This window comes from Branchiostoma lanceolatum, chromosome 17 (assembly GCF_035083965.1).
Source record: "Branchiostoma lanceolatum isolate klBraLanc5 chromosome 17, klBraLanc5.hap2, whole genome shotgun sequence".
Taxonomy (NCBI): Eukaryota; Metazoa; Chordata; class Leptocardii; order Amphioxiformes; family Branchiostomatidae; genus Branchiostoma; species Branchiostoma lanceolatum.
In genome coordinates, this window is record NC_089738.1 from 14,634,303 (window position 1) to 14,647,318 (window position 13,016).

At 43.1% G+C, this 13,016-nt stretch overlaps 3 protein-coding genes across 8 annotated transcripts in view; all 3 read left to right on the forward strand.

The window, feature by feature from the left end:
• The window catches only part of LOC136422622 (ATP-binding cassette sub-family C member 5-like), a 38,491-nt gene extending 37,525 nt beyond the window's left edge, over positions 1 to 966 (forward strand). For all 6 annotated transcript variants that reach the window (XM_066410437.1, XM_066410440.1, XM_066410439.1 and 3 more), the window contains 2 exons: positions 133 to 297; positions 784 to 966. In XM_066410437.1, the coding sequence (XP_066266534.1) occupies positions 133 to 297; positions 784 to 888 (270 nt within the window). In that variant the 3' untranslated portion in view covers positions 889 to 966. The remainder of the gene's footprint in view (positions 1 to 132; positions 298 to 783) is intronic.
• A 1,990-nt stretch (positions 967 to 2,956) lies between these two features.
• On the forward strand, positions 2,957 to 9,023 carry LOC136422641 (caveolin-3-like). The gene is made up of 2 exons (XM_066410470.1): positions 2,957 to 3,484; positions 7,657 to 9,023. Exons 1-2 carry the CDS (start codon positions 3,305 to 3,307, stop codon positions 8,002 to 8,004), a joined length of 528 nt encoding a protein of 175 aa, XP_066266567.1. The 5' UTR covers positions 2,957 to 3,304; the 3' UTR covers positions 8,005 to 9,023.
• Positions 9,024 to 10,118: 1,095 nt separating this feature from the next.
• On the forward strand, positions 10,119 to 12,645 carry LOC136422644 (L-rhamnose-binding lectin ELEL-1-like). Its single transcript, XM_066410475.1, has 4 exons — positions 10,119 to 10,204; positions 10,604 to 10,685; positions 11,288 to 11,572; positions 12,227 to 12,645. The coding sequence occupies exons 2-4, from the start codon at positions 10,625 to 10,627 to the stop codon at positions 12,235 to 12,237; spliced, it is 357 nt and encodes a 118-aa protein (XP_066266572.1). The 5' UTR covers positions 10,119 to 10,204; positions 10,604 to 10,624; the 3' UTR covers positions 12,238 to 12,645.
• The last annotated feature ends 371 nt before the right edge of the window (positions 12,646 to 13,016 follow it).

The following is a 13,016-nucleotide window of genomic DNA, read 5'->3' on the forward strand; positions in this document are numbered from 1 at the left end:
GTTTTTTAAGCATCAATTCTGTGAGAGAAATTTAGTGATTCAGAAGCAAATGAGCTCTGATGCAGTACACAGCCAGGGGCAATTGATATGATGCTCCACACATTCTGACCATAACATTTGTGCACTGTGCAGATCCTGCTATTAGACGAAGCCACCGCAGCCATCGACCCCGAGACGGATAACCTGATCCAGACAACTATCCGGGAGGCCTTCAGCGACTGCACCATGCTGACCATCGCACACAGACTCAACACTGTACTCACCTGTGACAGGATACTGGTCATGGAGGATGGGGAGGTCAGTAGGGAATGTTCTATGATCTCGTAGTTACAATGTCCATATCTTAGATGTGGTTCATGCACATGAATGTGTCATTGTGAGCAAAATTATGATAACATCTCCTTTCCACGTATGCTGTCACAGATGAATTCAAGTCCTTACTATTTCTTTTACGTTGATGAAGATTAACAAAAGTTATGCAAACTTGTGGATTTATTTGGTAAAACTTATCTTTGTTTATGTTGCTACAGTCCATACTTGTAGCCTCCATTGCAGGCTCTGAACCGGCTTTTTGGGGGGCTAAATAATACACATTTTGCAGCCAACCCGTAACTATCAGCCAACCCTGTAACTATCAGCCGGCTAGAGCCCCCAAAAAGCCGGTTCAGAGCCTGCAACCGAGGCTACCATACTTGACATATCTAGCATATTCAAGGCTATGTTGTGTGGCATGCTGTACATTTTATCAGTACCTAAAAAGTCAATATTTTGACTCATTTCCAGGTGGTGGAATTCGACTCCCCCAGCTCACTGCTTGCAGATCCGAATTCCTCCTTTGCTGTCATGATGGCAGCCTCCAGTCTATCCTACCAGCAGCAGCCGAGTTAGCAGACATGAAACTGTTGAACATTTTTTCAACTGATCTGTCATTATTGTCATGTCTCTCTTACTATAGAGAGGCACTGACTTCAAGAATAGTTAGTTAAAATCCTCCCACACCATAATTGATGTATAATGCGGTGTCCATCTCCGTTTCATAGCCCTGGGCCACACTGTGGTGCAATTACTGCAGCAGGGGGCTAAGTCCACTGGCAGTGAAGTGTGTTTAACTTCCATACTGTTTCAGTATGTACCATTTTTATAAAGTCTTTGGTATGACTCAATGCGCCTCTTGTCCAGAGGTGTCCTACCTGAGGCTTGAACCCCAGTCCTTCTGATCCAAGTAATTTGAATCAGATGTGGTGAGAGACAGAAGCGCAGACCACTGCACCACAGAGACACCCCTCGAAATAAAAGAATACAATGATTCTATATTGAGCAACTGAGTTGTCCAATGCAGTCTTTGATGATAATGTTCGACTGTCATTGACCTACGCCAAAAATAATTACTCAAGCAACTGGATAAGATTTTGAAACAGTCAGACGTTTCAGATAGCATCCGCTATCTTTCGTCAGTGACTAAAGAAGGATCTGGTAGAACTAGGTTTTATACCAAAACTCTGAATAGATATATTGATGGAGGGAAGACAATTTCAGATGGGTCAATAGAATAGTAAGTTAAGACAAGGTTGCATGCTAATGAATTAATTAGCCCCTGAAGTTTTAGGAGCTAAATTTTTGTCTTGGGGGGGGGGGGCGTTGTCCCAAGTGCCTGAAAGTTCAACGCGGAGACCCCCTTTTCTGTTGACCTAAGCACAAAGGTTACAGAACACTGACATGCTAATTACTGTTCATGTATACATGACCTTGTAATTTTACAAAATCAATAAGTTATCATCCCCAAGGATTATCCTTTTCAGTCCTCAGGCAATCTCATGGCTGCATTTCAAAAATAAGATATTTAAGTCTGATTCATGCACTACACATTTTTTCCTTCTCCAACGCCACATATGCAAAAGGTTTGATTCTTTCAAGTATTTCAAATGTTATTAGATACTCTGAACGCAATGAGAACCTGTTTGGTTAGCACAGGCGTCGATAATCTGCTTACGTCTAAGTGCCTAGGCTAGGAGCTGGTCCCTTGCCCCCGTCCGTTAGGTTCTTCCATGTTGCACTGTCCAGGGCCCGAGACTCTGCTACCTTTAAACCATAAACTAAGTCCTACTTATGCGGAAGGAAAACGAAACAAAAGAACAACAACAAAGAGGCTTTGATCTTGTATGTCATTGCTCCGAGGTACTTCGACTTATGAAGCATGTACAGAAGGATTGTATGCTGACGCACACACAAAGCTTCTGATGACAGCTTTGTAAGCCAGCGGCTTTATGATACCGCTTTTAAAAGCTTAGATCAATGTACCTATACTTAAAAAATGCCCAACAGATTATCTGTACATAATGCTTCTGTCCTCATCCCGTCGTTATCTCCACTTCAATCTTAAATGAGAACAAACAGCACTTCAATCTTAGATGAGAACAGCCATCACTCAACAGAGACAGTGAGCGTTATAAACTTCCTGGCACGTTTGACCAATTGCTGACGTCACCTATCCGCAATGACACGTGTCAATAAAGTCACGTGTCCGTAACTCTCGCGAGTTTACGTTCGGCAGTGATTGGTCATTATTGATCCTGAAGAAGGCGACAGTGGTCGTCGAAAATTTGATCCGTGAATACCTTAGTGTTGGAAGAAAGTTTAGCATTGTATTATGATTACTACCAACACAGATGAGCTTTCATTATAAACAGCACTGTGGTATGGATATGCAGCAGCGACATGTCACCATGTCTATAACAAGGTGCCGAAAATGGTACAAAACGTGGGCAAGAAAGACCCGGACTGACAACTTGAAATAGATCCGTGCAGAGTTGTTTGACACTGGCATTATGATTGTGGATTCCATTTTGACCCTGTTGTTTGGTCGGAATCATTTGCAAACATTTAATACCCAAAGCTCGCCGTATTCATAATGGCATACAAAGCGACATCTTTTTATATGGTGCTTTTTGTGTAGTAAAATTATCAGCAGCGCCCTACTTGTTCACACTGAACTGCATCTGTTTATATCAGAGGCCTGTCGCACACTGGCATGTTCTGAATGTTGGTTGTCTCAGTCAACATCATCGCCGCCTGCCTCTGACTTACACCAGAGACTACAGCTGGTCCCATTACGCTCTACATCGGCTCTGCTAATCTCGTTGGTGAGGTCGGCCATACTATATTCCCTCACTAAAAAAAATTCCGTCCAGCATTTTCGGCATATCGCACGCCACATTTCGGCGAGGAAACGCTGGGGGAAAACCGATATCCCGGCCTGAGCTCCACGCTGCACGACTGCGCCCCGCCCAACACAGTTCAGTACCCGATGATGTCTGAGATGAGGGGGACGGAGCCATCAGAGTTTAGGTTCGAATCCTCCCTCCCTGCGGATCACCACAAAACGCCTTCCCCGAGCTCCTCCCACGGGAACGAGACGCGGATGCACATGGACTACCCTGAACCCCCCAGCCCACGGGACCCGAAGGGAATCAACGATCATGTAAAGGTAGGTCACTAGTATAACTGGTGTTGTGTTGTACATGCTAACGGACATAGCGGGACAAAAATAAACCCACACTTCCCTGCTTGTAGATCTAGATGCTGATAAATACTATTCAATAAACATCAGACACAATATCAGGTCAGACACAATTGCATTCTAGCATGCATTCAACGGGAGGGTGAAAAAACATAGGAATTAATTTAAACGTGGCGACAATCTCGCGACTAACATACATGTGTCGAAGGAGAGCAGCGTGTTTTGTATACACTGACTAACAGGAAGATATTTTCAAAACAATTCAAGTACCGAAAGAAAATAATTATCTTGATATTCCCTGCTTATTGTTATAACTAAGTGTTCTTTTGTATGTGTGATGAGAAAACGCCGCCAGTTGAAATTACTTTTCCTTATTTCACATCGTGACTGTGCACTGCCAACGGTTCAATTAGACGGAGTGGAAATATTTGGGGCGTCTATAAATATCCCTGCTGCCGGCCGGGGTCGATCCGTCGCGCGGCATCCATTCAGCCGAGGGCCATCGGTGACGGCCAAATATAATCAACAAGTATGTACAATAAAAGCCGCCATATCAACAGAAAAGGTTTCAGTGTCTCTTGGACTCCAACCCATCGCAACCAAGATTTTCGATACCCCCATACACCAAATGTGACTGTAGACAGGTTAAATGCTGATCTTTCACTTTTGAGGACAAAGAAAATCAACTGTGCGGACTGAATAAACATATTATTTACAATTTCGAGGGTCTACCTTATCTTTTAAACATTCGTGGTATAGGCTATCTTTGTCGGCGTGTGTTTGGCATATCTCCAACCGTTTGTTGACAATGAAAACGTCGAGCCTACTGAACACTTGTCCAACAGCTAAAAGATAACATAACCGTGTAAACAGAGTTAAGTACAGTACTGTTGGACGAATGGCTGCACTCTCAGTTATTGAACAAAAAACCAGATCGGAATGATTCCCAACGTGTACTTTTGAATAAACAAAAAACAGCAAAACAACAAAAACAACAAGTTCATCACATATTTAAGGCAACATGAAAACCAGTTCAATTCGTTAAATGATTCACAAGAAACATCATTATAGTTTTTGATGTGTTTTTTGTCATAATAGCAATTGATAAATAGTTTGCGTCTTGAGTGGACTCCAGTCTCATTGAAGGAAGAAATGTGTTTAGAATGATGAAAGTATTGTCATGCCTCTGAGTCTGACTATCTTATCTCAATCTGGTGTCTGTCCTTGACAATGTGTGTGCACGCCAGCTGCTGTTGACTTGGTCTCTTGCCAGGTTTCTGGATTTATTTGCTGTGTAAAGTTTGATACTCCTGTCATCTCCCGTGCCAGCAAATTCCGGAAAGGCCACGCGTTAGCATGCTCGCACTGAAAACTGTAAAACAAGTTAATCACATAGGTAATGTAGGAAGAGGGACAATCAAGACTTCATCTCACTCCCATGCGGCTACGATCCTTCTTATGCCGGTACCAGGATCGACCATCCTCTTTCACTCGCACCCCAAAACTGCTTATGACGTGATGTACGTATACGTATGATAACGTTATTAAGAACGAATCGAAAGAATAGTGTAAGTTGCCAAAAATACATCTCTGCTCATCGTTTGTAATGAATAAGGCGTCCTTCCTTTGATATACATTTAGAAGTACTCCAGGTTGGTACCATGCCCTAGGCCCTCTTCTGCATGCTCCTAAATCAAGGAGGTTAAACCTTAGAGCAAGTGCAGCTTCCACATGCATGTGTCTACCGCCGAGTCAAGGCTGTGTACGTGGTTTAATACAGTTGACCCTTTTAGTGCCTCTGCAAAGTACAAGAAGCAGACCTCCACCTTCCCGATGACAAACCCTCGAACTCTGCCCTGACCTTAAAAGTGCAACAGCTCCGCAGCGCCTTTATGCCTTAATTATTTGGCTTCAGAAAATGATAGACTCGTGTCATTATGTGCCTTAATATTACGTAATACATATAATTATAGAGGAAAGATGAGTGGACGATGATACAAAAGAAGTTGCATCACATGAATCGACACCAACGGTTTAACTCGGTGGAAACGAAACTGATACAGCAAACGCTGTTTAATTTTAAGCTAATGTCGAGCCGTAGATATACCATAGTCTTGTTTTTTTTCCGCACTCAGAGCGTATATTCTTCTTTCCCCAATGCGGACATTGCAGTTCAAGAACAGCCTGCAGTCCCGGGCTGTCGCGTCTCTGTGTTCCACTGACTATTTACTGACAAGTACACGACAGAGTCGTTAACTACAGCTGTCGGAAAAACATACGTCTGTACAATTCGCACCACATAACGCACGGTAAACATAGCGATGCATCACAGGCGACAAAAACAAGGCACGGACCCCCGCATGTTTGAACAACACGTCTGAACCACATGCTTCTCTTATCTGACTACAGGCAGAATTTCTACACCAGATGGCACTCATTGATTTCTTTCCAAGGATACAAACTTGACCTTCTAACCTATTTGGTAACAATTTGGAGCCGTAGATTTGTCTGTGTTTCTGTAGCTGACCTTTCGAAAGCCGCTATACTTTTTGTTGAAATGTCTTACATAAAACTATAGATTTAGAAAATTGATGATTTGTGGGTTAGAGTGCAGAGGTCAGATATTGAAGGCGTGTATTTTATTACATTTGATTAACATAAAGATGATTCATATACTATTCCGAATTTACAATTAAAGAAAACGTACCGCGTATTTTTCAAACATCTCAGTTTAAACACTGGGTTAATTTTTTCACTATGCCCACATACGCCTGATCCTTACTCCCCGTCCAGACGAGTACACACGGGGATCATACCAAAACAGTCGACTCCGAGTAGTGGTGTCCTAAAGGGTAGTTCAGTCAGCTTATTTGGTGGCGGTCTGTTATTAGGGCAGACTTGTTCATAAACGAGTCGGGCCAGCCGGCGACGAACCTCTCATATAACAGTTGACCCGCAGCTGCCGCATTTAAATCACGCAGTAGGTCGGTCTGTGTTTATACATGGCAACAACGCGCTATTCGTAGGAAATCACATTGAATATTGACCTACCATATTCGCATCCTACATGTAGGTCCCTGGAATTCCGTTTGAAATACTAAATTTTTTGCTATTGATGGTGCGAGACGCAGTGCAGGGTGGGTCACGGGATGAAGTACAAACACGAAAGTCGATCTGAATATTGAAACTGAACGGGAATGTACAAACTGCACAGAGTCTCATTTCACGTCCTTATCTAGTCGAGATGAAGTTCACAGAACAATTGCATCAACACAAAAGCCAACATCTGCTTACAAGTACAGAATGTTTCTCTCCACATCTATTTCAAAAGTAATGTCCTTTCACCTCCAGTGGACATACCAGAAGTGCCACCTAGCAGAAAAGGGTAGTATTGTATTCTACAGGCAAGCTTGGTTCAAACGAAGACGAAGAAAACTTTTCGATGTTAAATAGGCATTAATAGTTGTTTCAAAGTGTGTTACTGCTTGTTTATTTTTAAGTCAACCTGATGACAATGATTGCTTTTTATAAACGAAACGAAACGAAACGTCAGAACAACAGATCAGGAATAACCAATGATACTCAGTGATACTGAAAGAATGACATCAGATGAAGAGATTATTTTTCTTCTGACAATATGAAGCGCGGAAATCTAATCAGCAGGAAGGTTGGGCGCACATGGCTCAATCCGGATAAGGTGAAGGTCACAGCTAGCGGGGCCTTGTAGCGCTTAATAACATCGCCCAGCTTTGGCTCCGATCCATTACCATGGCATCCATCGCGTTAATAGGATTAGTGTAATACAAAACGTACCACAGGAAATGTAATGATGTCACCCGATCCGAGTCACAAGAATATCATATCTCAAGAAAAAATATCAGTGTTAATCAAGATATGATTTTTTTTCACATTTGCACATGTGTGTATGAGTTATGATATGTATGATGATCTCGTCAGATTTGTTTTTTATTAGAAGAGGTAGGCAAAAGGAAGAAACGATTAGATTACGGGGCCCCCAGCGGCTTTCCACGATACTGCAGCCAAAATTCCGATTTGTGTATCTCGTGTTCTGGACAAGCAAACATGACTTTTGGTCGTCAGATACCTCTTGTTTACTGTATATATTGTTTCACTTACAGGTGACTTTTGATGAGATCATAGCGGAGCCGGAAAGTGCCTACAGCTACGACCAGGTGTGGGACGTGTCCAAGCGTACCTACAAGGGAACAAAGTCCTGGTGCTACCGCATCCTGTCCTTCTGCTGCGCCGTGCCGCTCGCTTTCTTCTGGGGCCTCTACTTCGGCTGTCTGGCCTGCGTCCAAATATGGTGCGTGGTGCCCTGCGTGAAGGGTTACGTCATCAACCTGCACTGCTATGGCAAGATCTGGGCACTGTTCCTGTCGACCTTCGTTGACCCCTGCTTTGAGTCCATAGGGAGGATGTTCAGTGGCATCAAATTCACCGCACGGAAAGAGACAATTGCATAAAATACTCTCCAGTTGGAAAATGTTTAAGTAGTACTATACGATAAATATAGGATGAAATGCTGACAAGACTTGTGTTCTGTACTGACCCAGCCTTCATACCGTCCCGGAACGTTGTATATATTTGGAACGTTTTTCATAAAGATACACCTGGAAGTAGCTTCACTGTATAAGATATCTCACCAGTACAACAAATACGAAGTTAGGATAGTATTGAATATATCTTCAAGTGACCTTATATAATTAAAGACACAAGAGACATGAAAGGGATCTCAATGTAGATAGTGATTTATTGTGTTACTCTTTGATAATTACGTATTGAGCGAATTAATCTTTTCTCGTATTGCTTGTTGTTTGTTTAGAAGTATTAAATGGAAGGAGTGACTACAACAATTATTTACAAGCCTGATTGCATTGCATAGAATTTAGGTAATTTCAAAAAGATTTGGGTTGTTTTTAATGTTGTCACTGTTTTTATCTTTAACATGCACAAAGATATGTGATTTTACTCTTTGTAAATCCTGCTGCAGTATTACATTTGTAGAAATTATTACTATTGATGGCATTACCCTGCAGTTTCTTAAACATATCAATTGCATTAAGTTTAAGTATGTTCGTTTTGTACCTAACGTACTTAATACTAGTATGATCGTAACTTCTTTACTACACACCGTTTCCAATGGTTTTCAATGAGTAGGCGTGCTAGATCATAACGAGGACAAGGATATAGGGAGCGGCCCTTACTAACAGTTGTGTACCTGTCAAATAGACCGATAGTGTTCTGTATGATAACTTATCCACCAATAATGTATGATTTCAAATCAACTTGAGGAACAAGAGAGGACACGGAAATGGAAGACTGAGAAATCTAGGAACGATTTCCATGCTGTAAGCAAGTTGTAATCCAAGAAACCGAGCGGAGGTATTGATATATGCAGAAAGAGGCCGAGCGACCTTGACCGCATCTTGGAAGGTTGTTGGTGCTGCTATATCAACAAGGAAGTCTTCATTGTTACGAGTAACCTTTGTCGTCGTCGGTCAATGTTAGGGTGACAAGCCCTCCGCCACATTACATGTAATAGTATATAGCTATAGCATCCCTGCCGATAGCTGCGGCGACTGTTGGAGGCTAATGTATAAGACTACAAGTAAAAGAAGCCCTCCAACAGTCGCCGCGGCTACCCTGCTGACACAAGCGTCCATAAGGAAACAATTGACCCTAGATTAACGCAACGGACGTGGATAGCATGTTCTTATTTGATTTCCCGTCTAGAGGGTCATTTCCAAGAATGGCTATGCTACAACGGGACGACCCCAAAGGGAAGTGATAGGATGCAGATTATCGGAAAGGGACAACTCAGAAAGGAGTTGTGTGAGTAAGTGCGTGTGTGTGAAAGTAAGTGTGTGTGTGTGTGTGAGTGTGTGTGTGAGTGTGTGTGTGTGTGTGTGTGTGTGTGTGTGTGTGTGTGTGTGTGTGTGTGTGTGAAAGTAAGTGTGTGCGTGCGTGCGTGCGTGGATTTTCCCTTCTTATAGTAATTGCCCTGGCCGTATGCGGCTCAACCATAAATGCAAAGAGAGAGCACGAAGAAGAATCATTTACGAAGCAACCTACGACTGTTTAACAATATATTGTTTTCCATGTTTCACAAATTTCCCATACTAATTTACATACTGGTCCATCTCCAAGGACAATATGTTTTCTTTAAGTTACGGACATTCGTTCTGAATAACGTTAGTATTACTTAATAGGGGGCGATTTGATAAATATAAAACCGGTAGGCAATAACTTAAGAGGCCAGCTCAAAAAACACAGGCTGACAGAAACAGGCTATGCTTTGGCCCGGTAAAACACCCCTGAGCCGACCCGTAGAGAATGGTGACAAATAAGAAATAATCAGGCTCCTTACACTTAACCATCGTGTTGAATCTTGGTCTTTTTTGCAATAGCAAGCAATATCAGACGAACAAGGAAGTTTTTACAGCTACAACTACTAGCTATATGACAGGAAGCGTAAAAAAACTTCCTCAGCATGACATATCCCAAAGAGAAAGCCGCTGGCGCTGGCCGGCGTTTCCTGTTGTTGATTCCTTGACAAGTCCACTTGGAAGGAGTATAAAAGGCCTGTCGTATTTCAGATTTTACAGTGTTCGAGAGAAGACACAGTGACTCAACTCTCAACGCACGGCTACTCTGGAGACTCAGGTTGGTACCCTTCTTGCATGAAGTTTGATTTTTCTGTGCGTATATTGATGGCGAGCAATGTGTGTTCTGCTTTGACATCGTAACTTCAATGAAATATTTCGGTACAAGTTATTTCGTACGTCAAGTAATGATTGTTTGAATTGGGAAATTCTATGAAATCACGATGCGGACGTCAAAATGCACGGCCGCTTGGTGTAACTTACCATAAACCTTTAGAAAAAGCGTATGTCAACGACTAAAATGCTTCTGTGCACAAGTATTGGTTTGTACACTAATCCACATCAGTGAAAGGAATCTTACTGTCACGTTAGTAGTAAGATAGCTTGAAGCTTTGGAGCTTTCACTTTAACCTTGTAAGCTGCACATAATGACCTTGTTTTTTTTCTTATCTTTCGACAGGTTTTCCGACAAGTTCTCAGCATGAAGACGTTTGTGGTCCTTGCTTTCCTGTTGGCTGCTTTCATCGCTCCAAGTGTACAACGTAAATACTGTACCTTTTCTAGTTTCTTTTACTGTTTTATAATTGCAATGGCGTTGAAATGAACGATTACCATTGGTTGGTCGGTAAATCTGTAGTTCGAATCTGACATGATTTTTGTATCTGTATCGTCGGTATAACGTCCGCCACACAGTTGGTAGTATTTAGTATAATCTCATCATCGCCCGATAGACGAGCGTATTTTTTCGCCTGAAAATCTATATACTACCTATCACGTGCACATTGAACGGGGCTCATTGACCTGCCAACGTCGACAGATCTCTATAATCGAGCGATTAACTGTCGTATTATTGCCGAAATGTCATTTAGAGCACCCAGACTCGTCGGCCGATCAATTTTCTTCCTGTGTGACCAGGGCTTAAACACAACAGGCTTGAGTCCGAGTTAAGGCAAACTTGATTTAAGGTGAAAGTCATAACATTTAGTGTGATATTAGCCTGTTTTTACACAAGCTCTCGCTGGCGGCGGTTAACGTCCTCCTCCCCTAGGGGTGGTATCCTTTGGGCCGGCCGCTAGGAGCGCGATTTAGCCAGGCTAGTGTGATATAGTCCGAGCTTAATTATTTCCGTCTTCTGATCACACAGAAAACATCGTGACCTGCGAGCATGAGACGGCGGTCCTGTCCTGTGGGTCCGGGGAGGAGATGGTGGTGACAGCCGCCAACTACGGCCGGACCTCGTCCTGTCCCTGCGGAGGACCGATCAGGACCCAGCGCTGTTACGCTCGCAACAGTCTCCGGATTGTCCGCGGCGCCTGTAACGGTCAGCGCGCCTGCACCATCCGTGCCCATAATGACGTCTTCGGAGACCCGTGTGTCGGCACCTTCAAGTACCTGGAAGTCAGCTACTACTGCAGGCGTCCGCTTTCAGGTGAGAGGGACCAATCGTACAAGTATAATAATAACATATACTCTTTTTTTGCCTCAGTATGGAAGGGACGGGAAAGACCACGAGGGGCATATAACGTTGTAGCCAGCTAAAGAAAAAGATGTGGACGATTCATACAATGAATATGCAGGGTATTGTGCTGATCTTCAAACACACACGCACACACGCGCGCGCGCGCTCCCATACGCACAGCCACAAACACGCACGCGTGCGCGCGCTCACACGCACACACACACACAACACGCGCACACACACACACACACTCACACTCACACTCACACACACACAAACACACAACACGCGCACACACGCACACTCACACTCACACTCACACACACACAAACACACACACACACACACACACACACATACACACACACACACATGTACACACACACACACAAACACACACACAGGCACACACAGGCACATATACAGTGCACACATACAAAAACACTATCACACATCATAGTAGCAGGCTTTTAGGGACGCAGACTATAAGTTGAAACATATTGAAGTAATTGTTACAGTTATCAATATTCATCGAAAGAAGTTGTTAGCGTTCTGTTGTTTTCCCGGGGTGAGATCTTTTCACAGCCGGCTTCAGACTAAGATTTTACTTTCACTCTTGTGCAGGTCACCATTGAATCATCCCGATGGAAGTTCAGCCGTGCCTTCGTCATCACCCTACTGCTTGCAGGTGTCATGGCTGCGACGACGTCGGGAGGGGATAGAAAAGACCAAATAGCAATATCACGTTAGCCTTTTGACTTTTGTGAAGTAGGCGGCTCTTGTCGTCAAGCATACCCAATATATCGTTCGCATCTTTCATTTCTGATTTCTTACGGATTTTGTGTTAAAATGCCAGAAAACTCTCCTACGAGAAGGAAATTAAACAACGTGATTCTGTGTTTATAAACCGTTCATGCACAACTCTGTGTCGTAAAGTCGTGGGGCGACTGTGTGTTGGTTTCTGAAGTGAAATATGAAATTAAAAAGTGCTGCTTTGTTGTGTAAAGGTTTTCTAACATCGTAATAAAGAGTGATGACGTTTACCAGTCGTTTCTTTTTTCATTACATGCAATAAAACTTCTTCTTAAAACCTTCTTCATAAAATCTGCGACAAACGTGCAAAAATGCGAACAGTTAGTACCCTCTACCAGGCTCCGCGGATGACTGGAAAAGTAGTAGAAATTGACCAAATAGAGTGAATAGTACGGGAGTCGGCTACGTTGAGAGGGTTCAATATACCATCCACGGGGCATGTGAGGACTCGGCATCTACAAACGGCATCAAATTAATCTAGAGGTCGCAAACTGTAACTTCTATAGTGGACTAACTCCTCTGGCATGTTGTCCGTCTATCTAGCCAATTTCTACGATTTCCAGCGACCTGTGGAGCCTGGTAGAGGCTAAACAGTTAGTAC

Coding starts and splice junctions, on each gene's coding strand:
- LOC136422641 (XM_066410470.1), top strand. CDS start 3,305: ATGATGTCTGAGATGAGGGGGACGGAGCCATCAGAGTTTAGGTTCGAA. Junction 3,485..7,656: donor GAATCAACGATCATGTAAAG/GTAGGTCACTAG, acceptor TTTCACTTACAG/GTGACTTTTGATGAGATCAT.
- LOC136422644 (XM_066410475.1), top strand. CDS start 10,625: ATGAAGACGTTTGTGGTCCTTGCTTTCCTGTTGGCTGCTTTCATCGCT. Junction 10,686..11,287: donor CATCGCTCCAAGTGTACAAC/GTAAATACTGTA, acceptor CTGATCACACAG/AAAACATCGTGACCTGCGAG.